The sequence below is a fragment of the Thermobia domestica genome, chromosome 7 (assembly GCF_964235325.1).
Source record: "Thermobia domestica chromosome 7, izTheDome1.hap1.1, whole genome shotgun sequence".
Lineage (NCBI taxonomy): Eukaryota > Metazoa > Arthropoda > Insecta > Zygentoma > Lepismatidae > Thermobia > Thermobia domestica.
In genome coordinates this window covers 12184725-12208812 of record NC_137460.1, presented here as the reverse complement: position 1 = coordinate 12208812, position 24088 = coordinate 12184725, and the positions used below count along the sequence as shown (strand labels likewise).

Genomic DNA, 24088 nt, shown 5'->3' with positions numbered 1-24088 from the left:
AAACGAACCAACTTAAAACAAATCAACTTGCGCTAGATGGCCAATAAAAAGCATGAATCCTACGTAAATGAGTCGAGACAGGAGCACTGAAGGGGGACTCCCCGTGGAAGTGCGTCCATAGAGAGCACACATATCAGCGACGGTGGATATATGCATAAACGACGATAGTGGAAAGAATTCATATGATGTTAAAACATATGCTTCGCGTGTGACACAACTTTGTGACACTTTTATTATCACTTTGTACACTGCTTTCATATAGCAGTTCAGTTCATTATGTCTTCCTTATCTAATCTTTCCACCTTATTATACATGCGAGAGGTAAGACCCCGATATATTTTGATCACTTACATGATCTTACTGTGAAATCAAATAACATAAATATTCCGTAGATTTTACACATTTTATACCCTTTAAAATATAATAGCACCTGAATAATGTGTTTTATTCATGAATTGAGCGTATAATACAAGTAACGAATGCCATTTCTTTATTTCTCTTCACATCTGTAAGTTAAAAGTTTCAATAACATTTGATTCGCTTTCTTTCGTATTCGTATTATAACAAAAACGTTTTTAAAGATGTGTAATGAACGAAGTTATAGCTTTTGGTAATTACACAACTTGAACATTGTTGTTATTTAAGAAAGGATAGTAACTGCGTGATGTGCAGATAATATGCTGCACAGGATCTGGCAGCACTGCTGCAGCAGACAGAAAAGACCAGTGGAGGCGCGAAGATTGTTCGGTTGTGTAGCACTTGTTAAATCTAGAAGATAAATTTCACAATGCCGAAAATAACAAATAAAAGAACAATATCAAAGAAGGTTCGAATGGAACCGTGCTCAGAGGACAATCTAAGTTCACCAGATACTGCAGAGGAAGATGAAGTTAAGTGTCAACCTGAAGAACCGGCAACTAATAGAGCACCGAATAAAAGATCCTACCCTAATAAGAGTGGCAATAATGACATTGGAGAAATAGAATTAAATTGTAATTTTGGAAACGAAATGTCAAAGCTGCTAGAGACGTTTGGAGCTGATATAAACAAATCTTTCTTGGTGAGACGCAAGCGTCTAGAAAAATATACAGCAGGTACGGTATATGTGAATTCAGTTTTATAAATTGTAAAATTTCGCAGATGGTGAGGTCCCAGATTACACCCACAGGAACATTTTATCAATGTCGTATTGCTATTCATTTGTTGTTATTTCAATGTCCTTTACCAAGAATTACTCTTATTTCATTTCTGTCGTTCGCTCTTTAACAGTTAATCATAAATATTTCTTACTTTTATGCTCTTTTTCTTTTCATTAGATGTATATTCATCTGTATTATATTACTGAGCTAGGCAAGATTTTACTTTATGTAATCACTCAATGGTTGAACTTGGCAAGGTTCTAGAACACAGGTCCCCCTTCCCATTTAGTTGTGATAAAGACAAAACAACGTGCCCTGCGGGGCTCTAACCCGCCTTCACTTGCTAACGCTCGCTCGGCAATACTATATGAATTGAGTATTAAACTCTGGTACAGAAAGGATTCAACCTAGGTACTAATCTATGTAGGGGGACCTGTGTTCTAGAACCTTCCCGTTCAACTTATTAAGACCTATAAACAAACTTCAAAACACAACAAAAGCGGAATATAGGCACGTCGTCTTCTTTTGTTCAATGACTCATTAACTAATTAGAACTCAGTCTATTACTTACTTTTTAACATCCTAGATAGTCAATGAATAATTCCTAAAAGTACCGGTATAGTGTTTCTCGTCCTTTCCTAAACGGGAAGCGCGGTTCCTTAACTATAACCTGGGAAGAACACAATCATGTGACAGTTTCAACACAATAACTGTGTTTTTATCAGACTTGTACTCCTTTTGGCTACTTGTCGGAGCTGATCGGGAGACCAACTTTTAATTAGGCTCCGCCTCTTCATTAGAAATTAACAGTTGTGTTTTTTACTTTCACTTGTCCAATTAAAAATATGCTTTTTTGCTTTATACATTCTTCTTCTCTAATTAGCCTTGTTATCTTCCTTTATTAATTTTTTCCCATTCTATAATCGAATCTTCTCCCATTTTTTTTTTTTTTATTTATCGCAAATACTGCATTCCATCATGTTGTCTCCTGCCCTTTTTAATGAAGAGGTGAAGCCTAATTAGAAGTTGATCTTGTGAAAGTATACGAGAGACCAACTCCCAAGTAGCCAGAAGGAGTGAAAGTCCGAACACACCGTTACTCTGTTGAAATTGTTACGCTATATGTATAGAGGCCCTACAAACATGTGTAGTAATTCCTCCGAAATCTTGTAATTTGTGACGTGGCAACATTGCACTCTGCAACATCCTTTAATACAGCAGTGTGTTTCCGCGAGTCTCTGTGACTGCAGCTTAGTATTCAGTGTTTAGTGACAATGTATCACTATTCTGTCGAAGAGCGCGTGTTTGTTATGAAACAATGTTGGATTACTGGTTTCATTAAGACATGTCTGCGAACAGTTATTGAACGGTTTCGTAAGCAGTATATACCAACTAAATGCTGTCTACAAAAGTTGTTGAACAAGATGGAAAGCAATGGAACGGTGTTAGATCTTCATGGTGGGGGACGGCCGCCATTATCGGAAGAAAAAGTGACTGACGTGAAACAACGATTGTTGACCTCTCCTGCAAAGTATGTGCTCCGCGGAATGTGCAATGTCGCGGAGCACATGTCACAGAGATGTGAAGAAAGCCGCCATGTATCCATACAGCATTACAGTTGCTCAAGAACTGAATGTCAATGACAGAGACAAACTCATTACATTTTGCCGTTGGTTTCAGCAATTTATTGCTCAGAGGCCAGGAATATTGCAGTACACATGGTTCAGTGATGAGGCATGGTTCTATCTCTATGACTATGTAAACTCTCAGAATACACGTTTGTGGTGTAATGAAAATCCACATGCACTGGCCGAGCAACCCCTGTATTCACAAAAAATTGGCGTGTTCTGTGCAATATCACAGCGTCCCAATTTTTTTCGAGTCTACTGTGACAAGTGCAGTTTACATCGAAATGTTTCGAGAAATTGTGAACCAGTTGGACGATGAAGAACTTACCCTGGGCTGGTAGCATCATGATGACGCCAAATGTCACACGTCTCGAATGACCATGACTGAGGTCGAATAATTCTTCTCCGGCAGTGATTTTCGAAAGGACTGTGGTCCCCAAGGTCATCCGATTTAACACCACTCTGGGATGCCCTAAAAGGCAAGGTCTACAGGAACAAACCTCATAACTTGGAAAATTTATGAAAGAACATCATCCGTGAAATCCAGGCAGTGACACCAAAGGTTCTGGCAGCAACATTCGAGAATCTACAGTGTCGTGGAGGACGGTCACTTCCAGCACCTTTTGTGATTCACCTTTATTTCCCTATGAACGAGGTATGACATGTTCATTTCACTTCCTGATTTTTATGAAAAGCCTTTAAGTGTAATTTAAGCAAATGTTTGTGGGGCCTCTTTCAAGTGGGACACCTTGTGTGTATATATACCACATAGCCTTGCCCAGTGTTGTGTTTAGCTTCACAATATGGAAACAAGGGGCTTGATAGAATAGTTGTGGTGTCTTGTAATCGACCACATTCATTAGAGCCCTTCAAATGAATGAGTCAAGACATTTTAGATATTACAGGAGCTGCCTCGTGGCTATAAAGTTACCGTACGTGTTTTCGACCCGGGAGATTCGGATTCGATTCCCGGGGAAAACTCATATTTGTTTCCATGTTAAATTATAAATTCACTTCTGATATAGTTAAAATGAACACTGAATGCCAGTTCAATCAATCAATTTGGCTACTAAAGGAAGTAAGAGTTGTCTTATTCTAAAAAATAAATTCACATATTTTTCATAAAAGTATTAACAAAATAACAGATGTATGAGTATTTTCTCTGCTGTGTTTCAGATGCTATGAAAGCGAATGAAGAAAAAGTTAAACAAATGTGGCAGTCTCAGATCGAAGTCCGTCAGCGCTGCCAAGAAGATCTGCAACGCAATGTTAACACAGTCTTAGATCAGTGGGATCTTGATCTTAATCGCATGAAAGAACAGGTACGACTAAATTTGTGTAAGTTTAATGAAACCTTTATAACACAGCGCGAAAGAATTAGAACTGTGGCCAATCAGAATTCAGAAATGAAATTTACAATGATACTTAATCTTCTTGCTTGGATTTAGCACTTCGAAGTCAAATTACGTGGGGTCTACAAGACCCCAGCGAAGATTTACACAGATGGTGTATAAGTTTCTAGGGAGTTAAGATGTTATACAGTCCTCAATTGTTATTTCTCTCTCAGTTGTTGGTCACGAAACGCATAGCGTCTTACCTCCACGGGAGCACATGCGCCATCTGTGTAAAACTTTGCTGGGATCTTATAGACCTCCACGTATACTGTCAGGGTTAAGGTTTGTTTCTATTTCTTGCCCTGTGGTGTTATTGAAGCCACATATTTACAGGTATTTAATCATATGCAAATATATTTAAAAACTGCTTCAGAAATGAGATACTGTATCTTTGGTTTAAACTACTCGCTGAGTAAAACAATGCGTTTATTGTAAATATATATTATTGTGTAACAGTTTCGGCAACTATCCACTTTGGCTTCATCAGACACGGGGGCGCGGTGGCTCAGTGGTAGAGCGTTCACCTCTGGTGCTTGGGGTCCCGGGTTCGATCCCAGCCCCCGCCAAGTGAAATTTGTGGTGGACAAACACCGTGCTCGTGGGTTTTCTCGGGGTTCTCCCGTTTCCTCCCACTTCATTCCACCATTTCACTCATCTCTCATAATCACCGTCTCCTTTAGCCTAACCGGCATAACCCTGGGACGTAAAACTTAAAGATTTCATTTTGCTTCATCAGACACTATGAATACACAGATAGTGACAGAATTAATATAGGTCTATAAGAGAGCGAAAATATCCACGAATTCCGATTGGTACAAAGTAGTAGGGATGGCCACAAAGTTCCGGTTCCACAAGGAACAGATTCTCAGATATCCGGTTTTCAGAACCGGTTCCAGACCTGGATCCGAAAACCCGGTTCCAAAACCGGATCTTAGGAACCGGTTCCAGATCTGGATCCGAAAACCCGGTTCCAGATCTGGATCTGAAAACCCGGTTCCAGAACCGGATCTTTGGAACCGGTTCCAGACCTGGATCCGAAAGCCCCCAAAGACCCGTAAAGGAGGCACGAAGTTCACCTTCAAAAATAATGCAAAGAGGACCATGCACTTGTGCCTTCCCCGCCCAGACCCGCTTGTGCCCACAGAAAAAAATTTGGTCCACCAGTGAATGTTTAGCTAAATGAGTTTGCCAGTTACCCAGTTTATTTAGCCAAATGAGACAAGCTGCCGCCGCCTGCCTGTCGCTTCCACCATTTTATCTAGCATACTGTTCACAGCTTGCCAGCAGCTCGGGTTTAGCGTAGGTATGGTCACAGAGTTTCGGTTCCAGCGGAACCGGTTCCAGACCTGGATCCGAAGAACCGGTTCCAGACCTGGATCCGAAAAACCGGTTCCGGCCATCCCCAGTTATTAGCCAATCTTCTTACACCGCATACCAAAAAAACAGAAACAGAAATCGTTATTCCCCTTCCTGCCATGTACATTCATTTCTAAATATAAAAAAAGAAGTAATCTAGTTAACAAAATAAGCTTTACAATTAACTTCTTAAATATGAATACTAATAATATAATAAAAATTATAAATAATACTAAATTTACGAAAGTAAACTTTGGCTTGATCCTCACTTAATTTCGTATGAAGTCATATTCTAGGGTAATATCTACCATTAGAAAAGTAACTACAATGCAGGAGAATTAGGAATAAGAATTATATTCCGTCACGTATGAGGGATAACGTTCCTCGGCGATCACACTTAGAAGACTATTTTATCAAGACTAAGAGTATTATCAGTAGCAAATGTACCCGTTCCTCACACGAAAATGATGAAGTGCAATACATACAAAAACAGAATTTTGAATACTGTATAACGTAGATTCCTGTCACCACGGCATGGCGCGTCCTCGGGTTGCGGATCGAGGAGAAGGCCTCTAGATATAGAAGTTATCTGCGAATATACTGAATAAGCAGTCGCGAACAGCCGATTAGGAGTGGTCCTCCAGCTTGGGGGTTTGGGTAAGGCTAACAACCTCATCCTGTAAAAAAAAAAAAATATATATATATATATATATATATATATATATATATATATATATATATATATACAGAATGGACCTAGTAGGAGTTCAGGAAGTTAGGTGGAAAGGAAATGGATCTGTGAATTCCGGAAATTTTACGTTGTTTTACGGGGAAGGAAATAAAAATCACCAGTTAGGAACGGGGTTTTTCGTTCATAAACGTATATTACCAGCAATTAAACGGGTTGAATTTGTTACGGACAGACTTTCTTTTATTACTCTTAAGGGACGGTAATGTGATATTATTGTTTTAAATGTACATGCCCCAACTGAATATAAAGATGACGATATAAAAGACACTTTTTACGAAGAAGTGGAACGGATATTTGACCAACTTCCGCGATACTATACGAAAATTGTATTAGGGGATTTCAATGCGAAGGTAGGACGAGAGGATATTCTCAAACCGATTATAGGGAACGAAAGTCTGCATAAGGAAAGTAATGACAATGGTGTTAGACTCGTGAACTTAACAACATCCAAAAACAGGGTGTCTACTGGTCATGAAAGTCATGAAAAAGTCATATATTTTGCTTAGTGGTCATGAAAGCCACGAAAAAGTCCTTTATTTACCCAACTGGTCATGAAAATCTGAAATCTCAGAGTATATTTTTATACTTCATACTTTTATACCTCATACTGCATGTACTGAAACAGTTGTTAAGATGTCTATTTTTGTGTTCACTTTTTTTTTAAGTTTTGATGTGATACTAGTACGCAGATTGTGAGAAAAAAATATTTGTAAAAGTATCCTTAAAAAAGAGAAGAAAGAAGGCATCAGACCCCATCCAGGATGAAGGTTCCATTATGAACAAATTAAGTAGGTCTTATCAGTATGTTTATGCGCGCTAATTTCAAATATGACACGATGGAAAAGAATTGATTATTTACGTAATCAGTCTTTTCTTGTAAACGAAAATTATAAATTTAGAATTCAGAGTACATAAAATGCAGATAAAAAACCTAGCTGAATGTAACGGGACTGTTCACAAGATTTTTTTAAATCTATAGAACCTGGAAAGCCTTAAACCCATACTTGAACCGCAATTAAAAATTTGTTTACTGCCTTTTAAATTGCTTTTGCATTTTAAAATTAGTTATCAGCTAATCGACATTATGTACATTAGAAAAATAAGAACATTATGTGATCTTCATCTTAACCGATGCACCACTGATGATAGGGGTTTATTATTACTAATGGTAATTTTTTATCGCCATGGTCATGAAAATTTGAACAAAAAGGTCATGAAAAATCATGAAAAAGTCATTAATTTACTTTCTGGTATTCCAGTAGACACCCTGAAAAACCTAATTGTAAAGAGTACAAAATTTCCATATCGCGACGTTCATATGTACACTTGGACATCACCAAACGGAAAAACAAAATCAAATTGATCACGTTTTAGTAGATAGAAGGCTATCTAGCATAATTAATGTCCGGTCGTTTAGAGGAGCTGAGTTGTGACACTGATCACTACCTAGTAGCAGCGATAATACGAGAGAGGTTATCGTTGAATAAAGGTAATATTCAGTGTTCGAAAATGGATAGTTTCAATTTAAAGAAATTAGAAGAGAGCCAGGTAAGAGAGGAATACCAGATTGAAGTTTCGAATAGATTCTCGGTTTAGAAGATTCGGAGTACACTAGTGTTTAGGATACATGGATTGAAATTAGAGATAGCATTAAAATTTTAGGAAAAGAAAAATTGGGACACGCGGAAATATGTAGGAACAAACCATGGTTCGACCAGGAATGCATTAAACTAACAGAGAAGAGAAAACAGGCAAAATTACGCTGGCTACAAAATCCGAATGAAATAACTACACAAATTTTGCAGATATCAGACGGGAAACTTCCAAAACTTTTAGAACAAAGAAACGCGATTTTCTGAAAGCTAAAATTAAGGAACTTGAAGAGAATAGTAAAAATAAAAACATCCGTGACATGTATAAGGGGATCAGCGAGTTTAAGAAAGGCTATCAACCTCGTGCTTATATATTAAAGAAATCTGACGGTGCAGTTCTCACTGATACGAATAGCATCTTAAATAGATGGAAAGATTTCTTTGATGATTTGCTTAACACGCAACCAAAAACTAGTGTGCGTGGAGAAAAGGAGATACACACCGCAGAACCCAACCGAATAGAAGTAGAAACCGCTATAAAGAAATTAAAGAAACACAAATCTCCGGGTGTAGATTAAATTTCGGCTGAGTTAATTTTAGCTGGAGGCGAAAAATTGTGGAACAAGATACACAAACTCATTCTCCTTATCTAGAACATTGCCACAAGAGCCTATAAGGAAGAATTGCCACAAGAGTGGAAAGAATCATTGTTCCAATTCACAAGAAAGGCGACAAAACTGACTGTAATAATTATCGAGGCATTTCTCTTCTGTCAACATCCTATAAAATACTTTCAAATATCCTATTAGCAAGATTTACCCCATACGCAAATGAAATTATTGGAGATTATCAATGCGGATTTAGACGAAATCGATCAACTATTGACCAAATATTTACCATTCGTCAAATACTCGAAAAAAAGTGGGAATACAATACACCGGCACATCAACTATTTATTGATTTTAGAAAGGCGTACGAAACGGTTAGGAGAGAAACATTATACAACGTTCTTACAGATCTTGGAATACCGAGAAAGCTAATTGGATTAATTAAGATATGTTTAAATGAATCTCAAAGTAAAGTCCGGGTAGAAAAATTTTTGTCCACGAATTTTCATGTCGAAAATGGCCTGTAACAAGGAGATGCGTTGTCGCCATTATTATTTAACTTTGTTCTGGAATACGCTATAAGGAAAATCAAAGATAGTAACCAGGGCCTAGACTTGAACGGTATTCACCAGGTTATGGCATATGCTGATGATGTAAATTTAATAGGGGATGATAGAAGAACAATAGAAAGAAATGCAGAGATCTTATTAAACGCTTGCAGGGACATGGGTTTAGAAGTAAAAGCAGAGAAAACTAAATACATTGAAGTGCGTCGGGACCGTAATACGGCAAATTATGGATGCGTTAAAATATTAAATAATATTTTTGATAAAGTGGATAGTTTCAAATATCTAGGATCAGTATTAACAGAGGAAAATCATATTCACGAAGAAATTAAGTGTCGACTAAAAGCAGGGAATTCGTGTTACTATTCGGTTCAAAATCTCTTGTCGTCGCGAATTCTGCCGAGGAATCTGAAGCTTAAAATATTCAAAACACTAATTACACCTGTTGTTCTATATGGTTGCGAAACATGGTCGCTTACTGTGAGGGAAGAACATAGACTGAAAGTATTTGAGAACAAGATCCTGAGACGAATATTCGTACCCAAGAGGAACCGGAATGCGGAATGGCGGAAACTTCATAACGAGGAACTACATAATTTATACGGTTTACCCAACATTGTTAGGGTCGTCAAGTCTAGGAGGCTTAGGTGGGCGGGTCATGTAGCTAGAATGGAAAGAAGTAGAAACGCTTTCAAAGTCTTGACTGGAAGACCAATCGGAAAACGACCATTAGGAAGACCTAGGTGCAGATGGGAGGACAATATTAAGATGGATCTCGCAGAGAGTGGAATACAAAGTAGAAACTGGATGCAGTTAGCTAAGGATAGAAGTCAGTGGAGAGCATTTGTGAACGCGGCATTGAACCTCCGGGTTCCATAAGCCATAAAGTTAGTTAATTAGTTAGTATAAATTTTACCTCTTTTTTTGTGAATTTTCGAAAATGGCACTGAAACATGAATTCCCTTACCGAATTTCACACCTGTAACTTGAGCAAATTCCCATATTACGCACTTGAATAAAGAAAGGGGATTTTAAATTATATAGTAATGGCTCTGTATGATTGCTCCTACCTTTTGTCGGATAGGAGCAGTATTTCCGAAAACGCTAAAGCAATTAATTAAAATGTCTATGTACAGAATCACACACTTCTAGATTAAACGAATCCTCACATTCAGCACCTTCTGGAGAAAGGTTAAATTTCAGTATTATACAAATGGGCCCTTTTCCCTGTTAGGAATTTATTTTTCGAAAACGAATTAAGAATTTACATATCGAATTTCACACATTCAACTTAAGCAAATCCTCACATTTGGCACTTCATGAATAAGAGAAGGAAAATATGGATATTATAGAAATAAACCCACTTTTCCCTCGCTCAGGATCGGAGATTTTGGAAACACTGAGACACGTTTTCCCTTATTTTAATTAAGAGTGTTTATACTGAATTCACACCTCCAACTTAAGCGAATCATAATGTCCGACTTTTCTGAATAAAAGGGAAATTTGAGTATGTATTATAGAAATTACTCTCCTTTAAAAGCAAGAAAACTACTGAAACATGTATTTTCTTTTAATGTAGTGTTATATCCCGAATTCCATCTCTTTTTTAACTTCAAGAATTCGTGATACTCAATTTTTGGCAGAAAATTTCTCTCAGGGTACACGTTTCAGAAAATCATTCATTACCTCTTGCTTTCTTAAATAAGGAGTATTCTTTTCCAAATTTCGCATTTCTAGTTGTAGTAGTATGTCGTAGGCAATGAGAAGTGATTCAATTCTACTCTTTTATATAATATAGATTATACATATTCTCGAAACAGGGAGTTATGTGTATGGATTATATACATGCATAAGTATGAAAAAGCGAAATTTTGTAACACAAGCACAGTTCGAACTTAACACTAACATAACACTAGAATCACCAATCATATTCATATAAAAGATTTTAGATTAATAAAAACTCAAAAGTCGTGACATCTCATAATAATAATTAAAAAAAAAACAATATAATAAACTTTCAAATTCTGTCAAACAGATGCTAAATTTGCAGTTTAAAAACAGTTGTTGTTGTTGCCTATTGTATAACAGAACAGATCGTTCTGCATAAAACTAAGGTTAAAACTATAAATGGGAATGAATGTTTAAAAATTACAAGGTACTGTATTAGTAGTATTATTGTATTTTCATTTGAATTTGTAAAGTGTTGTCATGAAACCATGAGCTCATGAAAAGTACTAAAGTTTTCACTTCTAACTTGCTTTTTTTTTTCTTTTTTTCTTTCTTTCTTTCTTTCTTTCTTTAGGAGGAAAAGCTGCAGAAAGCCATCCAGCAACAGTTGAAACTGGCTCAACAATCTCGGATTATTCAAGGACAAAGATTGGCGTCGCTTCGAAAGATACACGAGTCTTTCTTTAAGGTAAATATTGTTTAGTTTTCAGTTGAAATTATTATGTATTATACAGGCTCTTGAGAATTTGTAGCTACATAATATATGCAAAATATGTTTAGTATAGATATTAGTTTCGTGATACTCCATTCTCTCCGTCTTTTCCATTTTATGTAAGGTTGACGTTTCTGGTGAGTCTTCTCGAGAAACCCTTGTCCGGAATTTTTTCCTTGTTAAAACTTTTCTCCCTGAAGTCACTTTTAACTGCACTATGTGATCAAGAGTATCCGGACACCCCCAAAAACATACGTTTTTCATATTAGGTGCATTGTGCTGCCAGGTACTCATTATCAGCGACCTCAGTAGTCATTAGACATCGTAAAAAAGCAGAATGGGGCGCTCGGCGGAAATCACGGACTTCGAACGTGGTCAGGTGATTGGGTGTCACTTATGTCAGAAGTCTGTACGCGAGATTTCCACACTCCTAAACATCCCTAGGTCCACTGTGTCTGATGTGATAGTGAAGTGGAAACGTGAAGGGACACGTACAGCACAAAAGAGTACAGGCCGACCTCGTCTGTTGACTGACAGAGACCGCCGACAGTTGAAGAGGGTCGTAAAGTGTAATAGGTAGGCATCTATCCAGACCATCACACAGGAATTCCAAACTGCATAAGAATCCACTCCAAGTACTATGACAATGAGGCGTGAGGTGAGAAAACTTGGATTTCATGGTCATAAGCCACACATCACGCAGGTAAATGCCAAACGACGCCGCGCTTGGTGTAAGGAGCGTAAACATTGCACAATTGAACAGTGGAAAAACGTTGTGTGGAGTAACGAATCACGGTACACAATGTGGCGATCCGATGGCAGGGTGTGGGTATGGCGAATGCCCGGTGAACGTCATCTGTCAGCGTGTGTAGTGCCAACAGTGAAATTCGGAGGTGGTGGTGTTATGGTGTGGTCGTGTTTTTCTTGAAGGGGGCTTGCACCCCATGTTGTTTTGCGTGGAACTCTCACAGCGCAGACCTACATTGATGTTTTTAAGGACCTTCTTGCTTCCCGCTGTTGAAGAGCAATTCGGGGATGGCGATTGCATCTTTCAACACGATCGAGCACCTGTTCATACTGCACGGCCTGTAGCGAAGTGGTTACACGACCATAACATCCCTGTAATGGACTAGCCTGCACAGAGTCCTGACTTGAATCCTATAGAACACCTTTGGAATGTTTTGGAACGCCGACTTCGTGCCAGGTCTCACCGACCTACATCGACGTCCCTCCTCAGTTCAGTAATCCGTGAAGAATGGGCTGCCATTCCCCAAGAAACCTTCCAGCACCTGATTGAAAGTATGCATGCGAGAGTGGAAGCTGTCATCAAGGCTAAGGGTGGGCCAACACCATATTGAAATCCAGCAGTACCGATGGAGGGCGCCACGAACTTGTAAGTTATTTTCAGTCAGGTGTTCGGATACTTTTGATCACATAGTGTATATCCGTCCTTTTCCTTCTTGATCTTCAGGGTGTCTATCGATCACGAAAGTCACGAAATCAGAAAACGGTCATGAAAGTCACGAAATTTAGCTTTTGGGTCACGATTTTTTTTAAAATTGTACAAATGTAAGTACAGGTTGGAAAATTTTGTTCTTTAAAACGTCAAAATCCACCACCAAAAATGTCTATAGTCGGCTTTAGACGCTACCAAATCGCAATCAAAGTACGTTTCTATCGCATGGATGAAAATTCAGTCTAATTCGTACCCAAGTTCGCTCTTGAAAATGTTAGGAAATTTTATGATTTGGTAACGAAAAAGTCACGAAATTTCATTTTGGAATTTTAGTAGACACCCTGATCTTCCTCTACCTCTTTTCATCTATTTGCATTGTCATATCTCTTCTGACTGCATAGTGGTTTGTTCTTCTCATTGGATAAGCAATATCATAGAGTGTTGGGCAAATTTCGATTGAATTAACAATTAACAATTAATCTGTTAATTGCAGTTGGCCATTGAAAAAGGAGAATCGATTGCAATTGATCAATTGATTGAAAGTAATTGCAGTGGAAAGTAATTGCAATTGATTTCCACAGCAATTACTTTCAATTGATTGATCAATTGCAATTGATTTTCACTGATTAATTTTCAATACTGTAGTTCAGAGAGGGCGTGGGGCAATGAAAACTTTAGCCACGACCAATTGACTCACCACCGTCGTGACCCACGACCCACCGTGACCCACTCTGACCCACCACCCACCATAAACCACTGTGACCCACAGACCCACCAAAACCCATTGTCATCAACTCTGACCCATGATTCACGACCTCTTCTCTACTGACTAAAGAGTTTAAACTTGTAATAAAACAAGCCTATAAAATTATCACTCATCGGAGTTTGAATTTCTACGATCAATCGCTCAAGCACCGCACTAATACAATAATGGCGGATCTGACCTTTCTAATATAAATAAAATAGAGTTTGTTCGTGTGTCTGTCTATCTATCTTTGTGCGGCCTGTGGACGAGACGAGTGAACCGAAACTTTTCAAAATTTGGTCACGGGTAGCTTGGTCTAGGCCCCAGACCAAGACGAAGAGTTTTTTTTTTAATTCCTTACTAGGGGGTCTCCAGGGGACGCTTACCGGGAGCGGCCTCGGGACCAGAAAAGTCGACCGAGAGTTACCAAATTTTGGTCAAAGATACCTTGGTCCAGGTCCCACACCAAGGCAAAGCGTTTTCAACAAAATTCGAACCAGGGGGTCTCAGGGGGGCGTTTACCGGGACATGTAAAAGTAGAACGATATCAGTGTCGATTTCATAGTTTTCGCGGTCGCTGAGATCAATGGTGAAACTCCGATTGCATTAACTTCCAAATTCACCGTGTTCGGCTGGGGGCCGTGGGTCAACGGGGGGGATACCTAAACGTAAAAGTAATCCAAAATGACCGATATTAGTGTCAAATCCATAGTTTTCGCGGTTGCTGATATCAATGGCGACACTACCATTAGCGATGACTTTCAAATTCATCCACCGTTGTATGCGGGCCTTGGGTCACCAGAGGGGAGAATTCCGAGACATGTAAAAATAATCGAAAATGACCGATATTAATGTCAAATCCATAGTTTTCGGGATAGCTGAGCTCAATGGTGAAACTCAAGACCGCGTTTACTTTTATTTAGCCCCCATCAGCTAAGAAAGGGGGGCATTATAAAGGGGGGCATCACGAGACATGTAAAAATAATCCACAATGACCGATGTCAAATCCGTAGTTTTCGCGGTGGCTGAGATCAATGGTGATACTTTCATTAGCGATGATTTTAAAATTTAGCCACCATTGTATGCGGGCCGGGAGTCACCGGGGGTGGGGAATTGCGAGACATGTAAAAATAATGGAAAGTGACCGATATTAGTGTCAAATCCATAGTTTTCGCTGTCGCTGAGATGAATGGTGATACTTCCACAGGCGTTGACTTCCAAATACAGCCCCCATCGGCTGTGGGCCAGAGGCATTTTTTTTTAAATTGGAACCAGAGGATTATAGGGACTTTTACCGGCATATGTAAAAAGTAGTAGAAAATGGCAGTTGCTAGTGTCACATTCATAGTTTTCGCGGTATTGGTTGGGGGTTGGTGGGGGCCAGAGGAGATTTTTTCACAATACGAACCAAGGGGGTCTGAGGGGTGGTTCACCGGGACATGTAAAAGTAGTAGAATTTGTGTCGAATCCATATTTATTGGGGTTGCTCAGACGTATAGTGACACCCCCGATAGTATATACGTTCAAATTCAGCCCCCATCGGCCTTCCCAATGAAAACACATGTACGTTGTTGGATATATATTGACACAAAATATATCCAATTTTAGAAATGTTTCTTAATTGTTCTCCCGTTGTTCAGTTCGTTTACATGGATATTTTATCTGATCCATGCGAAGAACAGGCATAACAGCTAGTACGAAATGGTAAAGTGTTTGTTATGGAACAAATTACAATGAATTCAATTATATAGATAATAATTATAATTAATAATTATTTCCTTGTTGAATTATAGATACTTTTCAGTGGAAAACTGAATAAAATTTAAAAGTCCCAAATCAACGTAAAGTGGACCAACGTAAAGGAAAAATGTATAAAATTTTCCATATAATTAAGCTTACAAACTTAAATGGAAATTTACCTTAATTACATGGAAATTTTTTGTGTCGTTTTGTGCGCCTATTTCCTCGTTTTCTGCGTCACCGGAAATGGGTCAATGTTATCCTACAAATATGGTGGAACAAGTTAATGCTGTTCCGTCAGGAACGATTTCGAGGTCGTTTCCTTCACATCATCTTGTGCGTGTTTTCTACCGTTTTGTAAACCTATTTCCACGTTTTCCGAATCAATGGTAGTGGGTCAAAATGGGCATTCAATGTGGGAAGAAAAATGATCCAGTCTCCCACCAGTATCGAATTTCAAGGTCGCTTTTTCGCATTGTTTAGTGCATGTTTTTACCGTTTCTGCGCATATTTTCACGTTTTGTAGGCCAACGAAAGTGGGTCAAAGACGACCTACAAATATGGCAGAAAAAGACATATTCATTCCACTTTCAAGGTCCATTTTGAGCCTCTCCCACTGATGCACAAGGCGACACAAATCATGAAAAAAAAAAAAAAAAAATGAAGAAAACGACCTCGACATTCGATGATGACGGAACAGCATTAAGTTATTCCGCTATACTTGTAGGCCATTTTGACCCATTTTCGTTGTCGCACTAAAGTGGAAATAGGAGCACAAAACAGTACAAAGCAGGCACTATACGATGCGAAAGAAACGACCTCCAAATTCAATAGTGGCGGAACAATGGCTCTATTTTCTCACACATTGATGGACCATTTTGACGTATTTCTGGTGATGCTCAAAACGTGGAAGTAGGCGAACAGAACTGTACAAAATACACACTAAACGATGCGAAAGAACCAACCCCGAAGTTCAATAGTGGCGGAACAGTGAGCCATTTAACTCCCACTTTAAAGCCCCGTTTAACTCACCTCGGGGGATGCACAAGACGAGAAATAGGCACAGAAAACTTAAAAGGCACTAAACGATGCGAAAGTAACGATCTAGAAATTCGATAGTGTCGGAACAGTGGGTCATTTTCGTCACACCTTGGAGGCTCATCTTGACACACTTCTAGTGACGAACAAAACGTGGAAATAGGGGCACAAAACGTAACAAAACAGGCACTAGTCAATGCGAAAGGAAGGACCACGAAATTCGGTAGTGACGGAGAAGTGGGTCATTTTCTTCTCACTTTGGAAGCCCATTTTGACACATTTCTGGTGACGCACAAAACAGGCACTAAACGATGTGAAAGAACCGACCCCGAAAATCGATAGTGGCGGAACAGTGAGCCATTTAACTCCCACTTTAAGGGCCTGTTTAACTCACTTCCGGTGACGCACAAGACGAGGAAGTAGGTACAGAAAACCTTTTTTAAAAATAGGCACTAAACGATGCAAAAGAAACGACCTAGAAATTCGATAGTGTCGGAACAATGGGTCATTTTGGTCACACTTTGGAGGCCCATTTTGACACACTTCTGGTGACGCGCAAAACGTGGAAATGGGGGCACGAAACAGCACGAAAATTCAGTAGTCGATGCAAAAGGAAGGACCTCGAAATTCGGTAGTGGCGGAGAAGTGGGTCATTTACGTCCCACCTTCGAGGCCCATTTTGACCGTCTTCCAGTGACGCACAAAACGTCGAAATAGGCGCACAAAAGGGTACGCGGTGTGAAATTAACGACCTCGAAATTCGATAGTAGCGGAACTCTTGGTCATTTTCGTCCCATCTTGGAAGCCCATTTTGACCCACTTCTGGTGCCGCACAAAACGGCACAAAACGATGTGAAGGAAACGACCTCGAAATTCATTGGTGGTGGAAGAGCAATAATTTGTTCCGTCATATTTGTAGGCCCATTTTGACCCACTTCCGGTGATACACAAAATGTGGGAATAGGCGCACAAAGCGACACAAAACACGCACAAAAGATGCAAAACAAAGTACCTCGAAACTCGTTGGTGGTGGAACAAGTTAATGACGCCGTGAGCACCAATATAAGTATATACTGTAGTTCTTACCAGGGGGCGCGGTGGGTCAGTGGTAGAACGTTCACCTCCAGTGCTTGAGGACTCTGGTTCGATCCCAGCCCACGCAGTTTGGACTTTGTGGTGGACAAACACCGTGCTCGTGGATTTTCTCGGGGTTCTCCCGTTTCCTCCCACTTTCTTCATTTCATTCATTTCCCATAATCACCGTCTCCTTTAGCCTAACCGGCATAAGCGTGGAACGTAAAACTAAAGATTTCATATAATTTTTTGTAGTTCTTACCATCAAAGCTGAGAACTGCACGGTCCAATTTTTAGCCAAAGTAGAAGCCCAACCGGAATAGTGATGTCAACCAGCCCGGCTCGGTTCAACTGAGCGTACAGCTTGAGCTGGCTTGGTTGGGATTACCCATCGACTGGGCTCAATTGAGCCAATGGCTTGAACCGGCTCGGTAAAAGCGAGTTATCGACTCGGCTCGATTGGAGCCAATGGCTCGAACCAGCTCCGTTGAAACGAGTCCATAGGCTGGGTTCGAGTTAGCTTAACTGAGCCAATGGCTCGGACCGGCTCGGTTGGGGTAAGCAATCAGCTCGGTTCGGTTCGGCTCGAGCTGGCTCAGTTGGATGAGCTGTTGGCTCGACTCACTTCTCGGTTCGGCTCGATAAGTTAATGAGCTGTGAGCGAGCCGCTTGAGTCGTTGACAACCCTAAACCCGGGTCGAGCAGTTTTAAACATGTTTGGCTGGAGTCCCATAACTTCTAACAATTTTTGGCTCGAGCCCGAATACTTGTTCCTCCTGAACTCAAGCCAAGAACCTCGTGACCAATGTCCTTGCCTCCTGAAGATTTCTTGACTACCGAGATCGACAGTTAACTAATTTTTAGTATTCCGATACAAGTCGCCTATATTCCATGTTTATACAGGTACACGGTGTTATAATAATAATTAGTTGTAGTAGTAGTAGTAGTATCATTGATAATTATATTGTCTATGTAGGATACTTGAAGATAGTAGTACTTGGAACTACACAAAGGATTTAGCTCGAATTGACTCGACTCAACTGGAAACTCGATCCGAATTCGAGTCGAGTTGGGGGAAATTTTTCGAGCCGAGATCTCGAGTCGAACTCAAAGATGTCTGCTTCGAGTCGAGTCGAGTTTTAAAGAAAACTCGCTCGTGCTCATTGTATGCATGATGGGCATATAGAGTTCTTTCGAGGGGGATAGAACCATAAACATAATATATTTAAAAAATACTTAGTTTCACGGCTTTCTTCCCAGGGGGGAAAGGGATGGTAGGTATCCAGCATTTCTTATAAGTACCTTATTTGAAATATGTAAAACAGTAACAAGTGGACAATACAATATACACACATCTTATCTTCAGTTTTAATTGCTGATTTCAATTGCAATTAACAATTACAAGTTTCAATTGTCAATTGCAATTAACAATTGAATGTTTCAATTGCACCTTTTGCAATTGACAATTAAAAGTTTCAATTGCCTGGTGACCAATTAACAATTAGCAATTGACGAAAATTTAATTGCAAATTTTATGATTGAATTCAATTGCAATTGAAATTAATTGTCAATTACAAATTGAAATCAATTGCAATTGATTTTCAGAGCAATTACTTTCAATTGATTGATCAATTGCAATTGATTTCAATTGATTTTGCCCAACACTGATATCATAGCAGTCTTCTTTCTTGGATATCTCTATAACATTAGTTGTTTTCCTTACTCTTTCATTCATCGCTGTCTCTTTTTGTTGTTCCACACAACTAGCAGCATTCAACCCTTTTTCCTGTGTTTCCTTTTTATCGGCCATGTTTCTGCTCTGCATTCATTCCTGGCCTAACCACTGTTTCCTTTTATTCTTTATCATGAGTCTGGGGTCACACAGAATTCCACATACTTTCTTCCAATTTCGCCATCCCTCTTGCATTCTGTGTGCTATTTCCACGTCCAAATCACCATTCTTGGAAAATAGATGAGTCTAAATAATTAAAGTTTTTCACTTTATTGAATTGTTCTCCTCATTTCTTTCTCTATTGACCTCGAGATATTCCATTTTCTTTTCTGCTAATTTTTAGGCCTCTGTCTTTCAAAGACTTCTTTCAACTAAAATATTTATAAAAGAATGTTGGAATTTCGTAAATGAGTAAAAGATTTCATAAGACAGTGAGTGTTAACTACGAGCGCTGTTCCTAAAGTGACACGTTTTGAAATTAAAAAGAAACCTAACAGAAAATAAACCAATTATATACATTTGAAAGGTACACACTTAAGCTATTTTTTCACATAATCGCAATGTGGAACTTGTTTTTCAATACTGTCTCGGTAGAAATCTTCCGCCTGCAATTTCAGCCACTGGCTTACACCGGTATGAGCCATGTCTTCATCATTGGGAAGAGGTGGTAGTCGCTCGGCGCCAAATCCGGACTGTATGGTGTGTGATCGAACACCTCCCATCCAAAACCGATCCTAATCACAGAACACAACTCACAAGAAGCGAGATTTTCGGTTGGAGCACACATCTTAATACGTCACAGAAAGCACAATAAGAGCGTCACAAGTCTTCACGCTACCATAGCTAGATGCGTACCGAGTGTGGCAACGTTCTGACACCAAGATGGCAACTCTAGCCCCGCCCACTACCGCTATAGCCCAAAATATACTTTTTGGACAGCCCTCGTATTTTACACAGATGTAACCTAGTTCATGATGAAAGAACAGCTCTTTAAGTACTGTCACTTTATTTACGCACACTGCTAGACCAAGTTTCTTACGCGGCGAGTCAGCAGAATAAGTATTCCTTGTCCCCAAATGTGTTGCTCCAGTGCGAGTTTCAAGTTTAGCTTCAAAGAACCTCACCACATTCCAGATAGCGTGCTTTTAACCAGTTTCAAGTATTCGTAACTGTATAATGTCCGGCTAAAGAAATCAGTAGGATTTTGAAATACAGACAGTGAGTTTTATTATTATTATTATTATTATTATTATTATTATTATTATTATTATTATTATTATTATTATTATTCACGAATTGAAACATAATAAGTCAAGTATATTAAGTCCTACAATGTTAGGTTGTTTATAAATTTAGTGACATTCATAAGAGCAATTAGAAAGATAAATTGTTCCTATCTTCTGAAATTAAATTATATGTAGCAGTTCAGGGGGGCCACAGTAGTTCAGTAGTAGAGCGCTCACCTCTGGTGCGTGGGTTTCCTAGTTCGATCCTCGGCCAGCCAAGTAAGTTTGGTGGACATCATGATCATGGGTTTGTAGTAGTACTTCTGTTTCCTCCCACTTTCTCATTCCACCAATTCGTCCATTATCATTATCTTGCTTTAATCATCGTCTCCCTATGCCTAATGGGTGTAATCGTGGGATGTTAAGCTCAAAAATGAATTTCCATGTCATTTCTGTGTAGCAGTTCATTGCTTAAAGGAACCATTTTGTTCCCTTTCTTTAAAATCAATTTTCATCAGTTGTGTCAAAGTGGGAATTGTTATAATTAACAAATCATTAAATTATAATTAATGACTATGTAATAAAATAGCCAATGTTCAGGCAATGTTGAATCCCTTTACGAAAAAAAGCTGCTTGGTTTGGATGCCTAGAAGTCATCAAATTACATTTTGCAGCTGTTCATAGTTTTCAACGGATGCGCCACAAAGTATATTCGATAAGGACTAAAAAATATGGTAATCTGTAGGAGTCACACGGGGCCGCGGTGGCTCAGTGGTACAGCACTCACCTCTGATGCATGAGGTCCTTGGTTCGATCCCAGCTCGTTCCAAGTGAACTTTATGGTGGACAAAGGTTCTCCCGTTTCCTCCAACTTTATTCATTCCACCATTTCATTCGTTTCTCATAATCACAATCTCTTTAGTCTAACCAGCATAATCATGGTTCATTTTTGTAGGAGTCACATCTAGGGAATACGCTAGATGAGAATGAACCACCTGTTGAAGCTGGTGATTGGCCATGGTTGCCATGTATCCTTTATAAGATCTTGCGTTGTCCACGTTGTTGATGATCCCATGTCGTTTATTTGGCCTTTTTTCCTTGAAATACTGCATAAACGTGTCGGAGTTGATCACAGTATACAGCAGCAGTCATTGTTCGAATACGAGGCAGGAGTTTACTGTGTCACAGCAGACACAACATTTTGTTCTTGGGATGCAAATACTGTTTGGGACGTGATGTGGCTTTAACATTCACGTAGAGGCACCTTTTCTTATTTCCGTCAACAAGACTTGAGAGAAAGGGCTGATATTGGCAACGGGATTCACGATTGCGGATAAGCGAAGAACCATATATGCCAACATGCTGGTTTTGTTGTCTGCACTAAGTGAATAAGGCACCCACGAACAGTTTTTGAACCTTTTCCATACGTTGAAGGGGACGCACAACAGTTGCCTATTCACTGCCCATCTCCGTGGCCATTTCCAACTCCTGGCCGTGCTTTAACGTGAATCACGGTGAATCAAGTCGTTCAGATGGTCCTCATCAACATAGAATGCGAGACCCGAACATGGGGCATCGCTCAGGTCAAAATTTCTACTTTGGAACCTGTCAAACCATTTTCCGGATGGCCCTTTCAGCAAAAGCATCCTCTCCACACACTGTATAGATTTGCTTAGATGCCTCTACTACACCTAAACCTTTGTTCAACTCGTATAGGAGAACGTATTGGAGATGACTCGTCTTTTCAACTAAGCACTCCATACTTCAGATTCTGAAAAACAAAAATTGATTAGCCCCAGCTTAACCACAAATAGTGCTACACATTACCGATAATATAACTAAAGAGTTTGGCGCGAGAAGTGATCGGAAAGTAATGTTACAAAGCCTGCAATGAAACGTGTATGTATTATTTCATACAACAAATACAGCCAAAAGATAGTACATACATCAGGTTATTTTTCGACATAGTCTCCATATCGATTAAGGCACTTATCGTATCGTGAGAGAAATTTGAAGATCTCGTAAAAAAAAGAAAAAAAAACTACCTTACGTGTTCAGCCACGTTGTCTTGAAGTGTTTAACCTCCTCGTCTGAAGCGAAGCGACGAAATCCTAGGTGCTCCTTGAAGTGTGGGAACAGGTAAAAGTCGCTTGAAGCGAGGTCCAGGTTGTAGGGAGGGTGGTCGATGATGTCCAAGCTGTGTTCAGATCTGTTGATGACCTGCTGGGTCGGCCACTGCCCTCCTCATCGATTAGTTTTCTCTACCAGCTGCAAATTTTCGACACCATTCTGCGACATGCGGACGAGACATTTACAGTCTCTACGTAAACCGCTACCGGTGAATTTAAGCCTCGGTTACATGTTTCGCCGACAGAAATCGAATAACTGAGCGAACTTCTTTGCGAAGGCAGTTTTCCAAATGAGTCACTATTTGTGTTTACATACAACTAGCGCTATAGGTGGCGGGTGGCTGAAACTGCAGTTACAAACTCCATTCATTACTCTTATAACAGACGTAACTCCAAAAATATCGAACTTGTAACCTTAGTTTCTGATCCTCCCTCGTATATTCCACTGACTGACGTCTGGCAAGAAATTCCTAAAAATAAATGGCACGAATGAATGTATCAAACCAGATGTAAAATAAATTATCTGTGTGCAAAATAAATTATACTATTCAAATTGATATTATTTTCAGAACCTGGAAGAACTCGAGACGAAGCAAAAAGAACAGCAAGGAACTATGCAAGCTGAGTTGAAGAAGGAGCTGGCATTGTTGCAAAAAAGAATACTGATAGAAACTCAGCAACAAGAAATGGCGAACGTAAGGAAGTCCTTGCAGTCTATGCTCTTCTCCACTTAATTTAAAACTAAGTTCTCAGGGACTGCCATCATCTAGAATTTAATTCAAGCTATAGTTTCGCTCTTACTCCCTCCCTATTATTTAAAAAGTAGTTCACAGGATTTCAAAAAACATGATAACGTAATCAAATAGCGTTGAGTTCGTTCCTCTAGTCCCAATTCTTTCAGTTTTAAAGCGTGTTTTTTGTAGTCTTAGTTGTCTTGATTGAATATATATGTATGTAAGGTGTCTCAAAAGTTTAGTCTCATAGGAAATACTGAAATATTGCAGATTTAGAAGCATATAGTTGACTAAGTAGAATATATGTGTACTATAGCCGTTATTTGAGGTATGAAAAGGATTACAGCCACGAATGTTCAAATTGATGCCCCTTTTAACTCTTGCAATTATTGACACAAGCATTGGAAAGTTCGTTCTACATTGCATTAATATTGTTAGTGAGGTATCATAATGTGCAGCTGGGGAGTTATCCTGGCGACCTGCAATAGAACCTGGAAATGTCTTACAACAGACTTTAAGAGCCTCACATACTAAAAATAATACAAAATTTACCATTTTTCTTTTGCTTGCTTTTCATATGTGAAAGGAGAGCATGAAATGCAACTTATCACAGTCATAGATAATGTTATTCTCCAACAGAGAATATGAACCTGAAGATTTTTTTTCAATCCATCCATAGAAATTACAGTGTTGCCAGATATCTAAATTCAAGTAGCGAATAGTGGAACGAACTCAAATAC

General features: G+C 39.2%; 1 protein-coding gene across 1 annotated transcript; it reads left to right on the top strand.

Annotated features, from left to right (window-relative positions):
* The first annotated feature begins 705 nt into the window (after positions 1-705).
* LOC145689859 (synaptonemal complex protein 3-like) lies at positions 706-23492 on the top strand. The gene is made up of 4 exons (XM_081764127.1): positions 706-1094; positions 3944-4089; positions 11337-11450; positions 23184-23492. The coding sequence occupies exons 1-4, from the start codon at positions 788-790 to the stop codon at positions 23346-23348; spliced, it is 732 nt and encodes a 243-aa protein (XP_081620253.1). The 5' UTR covers positions 706-787; the 3' UTR covers positions 23349-23492.
* Positions 23493-24088: the final 596 nt, after the last annotated feature.